The 7,033-nt window shown below is 33.0% G+C and overlaps 2 protein-coding genes across 2 annotated transcripts in view; both read left to right on the forward strand.

Annotated features, from left to right (window-relative positions):
* Window positions 1–5,466, forward strand: part of LOAG_18345 (PXA domain-containing protein) — a gene marked incomplete at its 5' end in the record, with an annotated part of 6,962 nt that extends 1,496 nt beyond the window's left edge. The window contains 14 exons of the mRNA XM_020451006.1: window positions 311–472; window positions 683–898; window positions 1,253–1,423; window positions 1,568–1,761; window positions 2,405–2,579; window positions 2,651–2,716; window positions 2,801–2,939; window positions 3,049–3,146; window positions 3,271–3,453; window positions 3,642–3,737; window positions 3,862–3,980; window positions 4,259–4,387; window positions 4,667–4,901; window positions 5,148–5,466. Coding sequence (XP_020305256.1) covers window positions 311–472; window positions 683–898; window positions 1,253–1,423; window positions 1,568–1,761; window positions 2,405–2,579; window positions 2,651–2,716; window positions 2,801–2,939; window positions 3,049–3,146; window positions 3,271–3,453; window positions 3,642–3,737; window positions 3,862–3,980; window positions 4,259–4,387; window positions 4,667–4,901; window positions 5,148–5,384 — 2,220 coding nt within the window. The 3' untranslated portion in view covers window positions 5,385–5,466. The remainder of the gene's footprint in view (window positions 1–310; window positions 473–682; window positions 899–1,252; window positions 1,424–1,567; window positions 1,762–2,404; window positions 2,580–2,650; window positions 2,717–2,800; window positions 2,940–3,048; window positions 3,147–3,270; window positions 3,454–3,641; window positions 3,738–3,861; window positions 3,981–4,258; window positions 4,388–4,666; window positions 4,902–5,147) is intronic.
* Window positions 5,467–6,739: 1,273 nt separating this feature from the next.
* Window positions 6,740–7,033, forward strand: part of LOAG_08426 (hypothetical protein) — a gene marked incomplete at its 3' end in the record, with an annotated part of 1,757 nt that continues 1,463 nt past the window's right edge. Inside the window, exon 1 of the mRNA XM_020447699.1 lies at window positions 6,740–6,886. Coding sequence (XP_020302098.1) covers window positions 6,761–6,886 — 126 coding nt within the window. The 5' untranslated portion in view covers window positions 6,740–6,760. The remainder of the gene's footprint in view (window positions 6,887–7,033) is intronic.

Here is a 7,033-nt window from a genome sequence, read left to right on the forward strand (position 1 = left end):
ATATATATATATATATATTATATATATATATATAGAGAGAGAGAGAGAGAGAGAGAAAGAGAGAGAAAGATGGGTGTCATTTTTTAAATGGGTGTTTCTGAAGGATGGACAATAGTTTGATATGTAGCGCTGGTGTTGCGAACTTGTCATTTTTCGCGGGATGTTTTCATATGCATACAGCAAACAGTTGGATAATTTTTATTGCTTAAAAATTATATATTATTCTAACAAATTGTGCGTTAACTTTGGTTCCATCGATGACCATACTTTTTTTCATTTCTCTCTTCAGCTTTTATGCAGTTCATTTCAGCGCCCATGGGCAAGTCATGTATGTCGCCATTTTCTGCGGGAACTTTTTGTTTTTTCATTTTTCTTGCCTACCATGGATTTAATAGCTGATCCGGATATCATCAATCGAGTATTGATATTTCTCTTTGATTCGGATGTTCTCAACTGTCCGCCATTGTCTCAGGTATTTCCGATAAAAGCTAAAGTATATTATCTTTTGCTTTTAACTTTATCAATAGCTTCCTTCATAGTATCATAATTACCTCTGAATGAAAGTTCCTTACAAGACTGCCAATAGAAAAATACAGAGGGTACTATTTAAGTGGATCTGCCCAAGTAATTTGTTCTAAAGTGTGGTAAATGGGATGTACACTCTTATAATATCCTTTTTTAGGAAAGCAGACAAGTTGAAATCTTACATGGACTTACAGATTACTCTCTAAACGACACTCCTGACTCACTGCTTCAGCTGAAGCTTAGTGATATGCTTCGGGATACTGGGCAGTTAATTATGTTCAGGGCGTATTTAAATGATATTCATGCGCCCCTAAACGAACTTGATTTTTTGGTTCATGCAGGCGATGCGCATGGAAGAATGCTTAATGTTCAGGCATGTACTTTGAAATAATGCTTTCTGAAATATATAGCTAAAAATGAACTGCATGAGAAATGAACAGTTGAAATTCTTCAAAGCAACATCGCAATTAAAGTATAAGCTGCTGTCGGAAACTTTATTCAGGTCCTTCGTAGCTTCCATGTACATGCATATTCATTAGATTTAATTATCACAGTGTTATGTAGTATTGCTGGTGAAAGTCATATAAGAAGCATTTAATTAGTTCTGTGAAGATAACCAAGAGTTCAAACAGTACTTTATGAATTCCCGGATTTAATTTGATCAACTTTGTAAATTTTTACATTGCAAAGTATAATAATGTTTGATAACCTTGCACTGGATTTGCAGAATGATCTCGTTGCAATGAGTGAGCTGCAGTACGATATTTGGGAGCTTTTTATTAAATATATTCACGAAGGTGCCCCGGATAGGATTAACCTTCCCATTGAGATTGTCTGTGAATTTACCGAAGCAGTAGAAAAGCATGACTGTGAATTGCTTGATCGGTGTCTAGAAAAGGTTTACTTTTCGTTACGTAAATTAAAATTTAACGAAACTATTATAAATATAGGATGATAGATTTTGATACAAATTCAAAATATAGAATATTCTGCTGAAATATAAAACATTTTTCGATTTATTTTATTAATTTGTGCATTACAGGCTTTTCAAATTGTATACAAACGAATGCAGCATGAATATGTGATACCATTTTGTCAGTCAGAATGCTTCTTGGGTAATTTATGTGGTCCTCGACCTGTGGGTGTCGATGAATTATTTACATCTAGGGAATACTCTAAATCAACTCGTGGTCTTCTATCAGCTGTTGAACCTAACTGTTCCCTAACTCAGTTCCGGTAAATAAAATTTTCCTGCAGTTGTTAAAAAGCTGTGTTTTTATTTGCTTCCATCTTTTGGTTTCTGATTTATCAGTTAACTTGTAATTCTTAATATTATAAATTGATGGAAAATGCACCATTCATGCCATCTGCTAAGTGAGTATTTTTACCGAACACACTGAAATCAGCTTGATTTAGAACTTTTGAAAATTAGCTGTGGAAGTCAAACTTTAATAATTCCAACTTAAATTTGTTGATTCATATTCACTCATTTTCACACGAACAAGAAAACGAGGGCGAAGGAATCAGTTGCTGTTTTTTTATGGTTATTGATATTTTTTAAAGAAATGGAAACAGTCCATTTCACTATATATTGGTATACTTGGTATATAGGTATACTTGGTATATTGGTATATAGTTGGGAAGTCAGCTAGCTGTCATCAGACTTCTTGATTGTCCTAAATTTATTGTAGCCAATAGAATTGGTTGTAATACATATTAGCAAAAACTGGGTTTCTTGTTTTGGTGTGACTTTAGGAGGGCAGTCCCAAATAGATCTCAAGCAGTGCCATTTTCAAAGTCTTTTCCTTGTTGCTGTATAACACCTTGAAATATAATCTGTACGGTTTTCAAACATCTTTCTAACATTTATCAAATTTAGGAATCGCTTTTGGCGAGTGGTCTTACCAACAGCTGAATCAGTGGATCCGTCATTTGATCATTTGAATAATGTTGCACTAAGCGAGACGAATAGTGGAATCGAGCCTGCTGATAATATCACGGAAGGTTTGGGTTCCGATTCACCAGATGATGGTACAACGTTGCCAACTTTTGAGGTAAGTGTATCCGCTTTATTAACTTCATTTTTTAGATTCCACTAGTATATTGTAAAGTGTTGAAATTTCAGTTTGTCCTGAATAATGGAAAAGAAAAGACTGCAGAGATGCAGGATGATCAGCTTATCTCCAATATGGTATGTTGTGGTGTCTGTTTGGCATATGGGACATGAAATTTTTGATTTCGGATAAGCTTCGTCATAATTTCTGCCAATTTTTAGCCCGACGAAGAGGTTGTTGAGCAGCAGATGATTTTGAGTAATTCATTTGAAATACCGATGTTTGATCCGGAACGTGATATGAACAAATGGAATGTAACATTCCATATGTTGAGCCACGACGAGATCCTGTTGGTGGTCTGTTCTGAATTTCTTCAATTTTTTAATTAATATTTTTTTGAAAAGAAAAAGTACCATATTAATCTCTGAAAATTCAGGTTAAGGTATTCTATAAATTAGTTCATATTCAGGTCATACAATGTACGTCTATGTCATTTCGGTTGAACGGTTTGATGTAAGCGATGATATTGATCAAAAATCGTTATCAGCCACTGCAGCACCACAAAAAGTAAGTTCCTTTCCTGTTAAGCTAGACGGAATTGAGCGATAAATTGTCCTTCAAATTTCGTTGAAAAATCACTTGGCTTTATGAATACTTTCCCGTTCACGGTTCATGCTGTCAATATTTCCAGTGGTCTGTCATTCGCCAGTATAACGAATTTTACATCCTGGAATCAAAATTGATAGAGTTTCATGGAAGTATGATTAAAACGGAGTCACTGCCGCCGCGGCGATTTTTCAATTGTAAAAGTCGTGTTTATGTCGAATCGCGACGAGAAATTTTTGAACGTTTCATTCACTTACTCACAAAGCAGGTGTCAACATTTTCCTTTTTTAATGAATAGTTGATCAATATGTACGGGGTAGGAAAGCGTAAGATAATGTTTGCATAATTCTTTTAACTATTGCTTTTGTTACTGAATCTCCTAATTAGAATCATTTGGTAGCACTATATATATAAGACGAACATATTCACTAACATGAATAAGCCTGGTTTTTTTAGCGAGCACTGAAACAGTCAGATTTACTGTATGTTTTTCTGAGTACTGAACAAAGATTGAAGGATTCAACACAAATTTCTGATCTCTACCCGTGGAATGTAAGTTACAATTCACAAATAAATTGAATCGTTTATAAGATGATACAATCGATCTTCTTTACTTTTACTCTTTAAAGTTGCGATTTTTTACTCCTGCTTCTGCAGAAATCTCAATGATTTTCAGATGGTTAAAAAAGTGCCGGGTAAATTTGCTCGCGAGAAAGGTCAGAATTTGAAACCATTCATTTTATCTCTGCTAGCGGCAACATTGATTCCTCATCCGAACAACTCAATGGAATCTAGGTGAGATTTCATGATCACAGATTTCTTTAAATTTTACCAAAAATTATATATTCTTATGCGAAGAACAATGTTTATGTAGAGATACAATCGGAGGTCTTTTCATATAGAATATTGCGTTCTTTTTCTTTTTTCTATGCGACAAATTTCTATTGCACCAAATAATAGATTAAACGAAAAAATTTTTGAAAACTTTCTATTGCTGGCTTTATAGACCGTGATGGTAAATAATTTTGAGATACTGGTATAGGAATCAGTACCGAATGTTATAGGATTTTCAGCGTTACTTCATGTATTCATCCAGAAATTGCAAATCAAACACGAAGGATATTGGCAAGTGATATATACGGTGACAATTGTCCAAGTGCTCAGACAGATTTCTCCCTCACGAAAAGTACATTATGGACGAAGTATCTGTTTTATTAAATTCTGTTCTCGTGTTTCTTTTTATTTGCAAAACTCGTCAGACACTGCAGTGAGTTTCGTTTTCCCTCACGCTTTATCTTCAGCAGATCAGTTTTAACTCACAAACTGGTTTAGTGACCAACTGAAAGTTGAATAATTGGATTTGCACTCAGATTTCGGAAAAATGACAAATGAATTTCAGCTTAGCGAGATTATTATTTCTCTGGGATTTTTAAATTACCAAATTTTCCATCAAAAATCTAATTTGTAAATAAGATTTTCAGCAGCTTCTATGATGCCGTACTTTTCATTTTGAATCGGTTGTTTGGTGTTGTTCGATGGCCAATATGGATAATTATTACCATTCGACACTTAATGGGTAGTACTATTGATGCAGTAGCAGCTGTACTGTTTAGACGTTTTCTGAGTAGAATGTTTGTCGATATTAATTGCATACGTATACTACGCTTCATTCAGGAATCAGTTTTCGGTTTTAACAGCTCAACAGAAACCGATCAGGTGACGGAAGGTTTCATTTCAGTAATGAATTTCCTAAGTTCCATGCATTCTTTTTTTTTGCCTCTTAAATTATTTGATTGATAGTAATTTACTTAATTTTTGTTCTGATTTCTGAACTTTCTACATTTTTTATAATAGCTCATTTTTTTATAATCACCTTTTCTGCTGAGAAGGATGCAAAATGTATCATCGTTTTATTAACTCATAATCGATACTGCTACTGAGTATTCAGATTTCGTATTTTAGGAAAAAATGCTACGTATGGAATTGGCGCAACATCTAACATTGGAATACTTGCAGGAACAGCTGCCAGTCTGTTTTATTAAGTTAATTGGTCATAAGCAGTTCTCTCAGGGAATGCAAACTATTTTTCGCATCTTGCAATATCCACGTTTAAATAAACAACTAGCATATGTTTGTCTTGACATATTTATACAAAAAATTTTTCCAATTGAAAATGAGCGAAATCTGGAGATTAAATAGACATACATTTTTCCAATTTCCTCCACTGGTTGTAATAGTATCATCATTAATTTAATGTTGGTATTTGTTGATGAATTTAAATATTTAACTGATATTCATACTAATTATTTCGAGCACGTTGTGATCTTCCGTTAGGATTTGCCTTCATCATTCATGGATCATTTTCTCATAGGCCTCCATAGGTAAGCAACATCTCAATAAGATCATAGTCAGTGCTTCAGAAAATCAGGTAAATTAGGATGATCTTATCTTGATCTTCGTAATTATTTTATAACAAATGATGCAACTTGGAATGTTTTTTTTATACTTTAGTTTGTCGCTGTTTCATCGTTCGACAATCTTTTCCATAATTTATTTAAATTTAACTGCTCATTTTTATCATGAAGCTTTATTAATTTGCCTGACGACATAATATAAAGTCTGAATTAGATTTAGAAAATTCATTTCGTCATCTGGAGGCTTTTGCCTAGTCAGCTTATTTATGGGTGTAATTTAATTTCCGAATTTTTCGGATATATTATTTCTCATTTAATTTTGTATTCCACTCACTTCATATTAGTTGTGGTTTTTATAGTGCTTTACTGTATTTGCTACTATTACTATTTTAAGCAGCTACATATTGAAATTCACTATGGTTAGCTATTTTGGCAAGATCTCATTAGTTTTAATGTGCGATTGTAATCATTTACTAAATTAATTTGAACACTTTTTCAATTCTCATTCGTTATGACTGCAAATCTGCCTTTTGTTAATATTTAATCAATCCATTGTGCTGTTATTTTATGATGGATTGGTTTATTGATAGTTTCTTGGAAGGTTATAACGTTGCTGCAGATGAAAGTATTTCAATTTTATCTGTTCATATAATTTTACCAAACTTTTCCTACATCATCATCCTTTTTTGAAAGAAATCAATAAAAGATGTGGATGAAATTTTATAGGTGCGAACGATTGATCTGAAATCATTCATGTTTGAAATTATCCTGTTTTGACATATTTCAACTTTCAATCTCTAGTTTATTTGAATTATTAGGAATTTGATTTCCGTTATTCATTGGTATCTAAAGGCAATGAGATCCGTATGGTCCAGCAAAATTTTGTTTGAAAATGAATAATATAGCGTTAGCTTGTTATCTTCTATCAAGTAAAATAATTGAAGTTTGACTAGAGTACAGTTTGTTGTGGTTTATATTGTTGAAATTTGGTATTGTAATATCAAGAAGTATCATTTCCCCGTATTCGTATCATTAGGAAGTTGAGGGTCGAAAATTCGTTCTTTCGGGAGAATTTCTTTTTTCTTTAATTCGAATGCGAATATAATTTGCTTTAATTTGGATAACTTTTAATAAAAACTTATTTTCAGGCACACTGAAGGAATGCACATTTATGATTGCTTCCAGCATTTACCATTCGCGTTCGAACAAGTTGCAACAGTGTTCTGGCATCGATATCCGAATAAAACCGCGAAGCACGTCATAAGCGAAGATTTCATTGAAGTTGCCGTTAGTAAAGACTTTTTTTTATTTTTGTCCAACTTTTTCCAAATTTTTGGAGCTATTTTAATAGAGGTGCTACAGTATCAGATGGTTACATTTTATTAATTAGTGTTTCCTTATGTATATATATGTATATATATATATATATATATA

This window comes from Loa loa (assembly GCF_000183805.2).
Source record: "Loa loa unplaced genomic scaffold supercont3.267, whole genome shotgun sequence".
Taxonomy (NCBI): Eukaryota; Metazoa; Nematoda; class Chromadorea; order Rhabditida; family Onchocercidae; genus Loa; species Loa loa.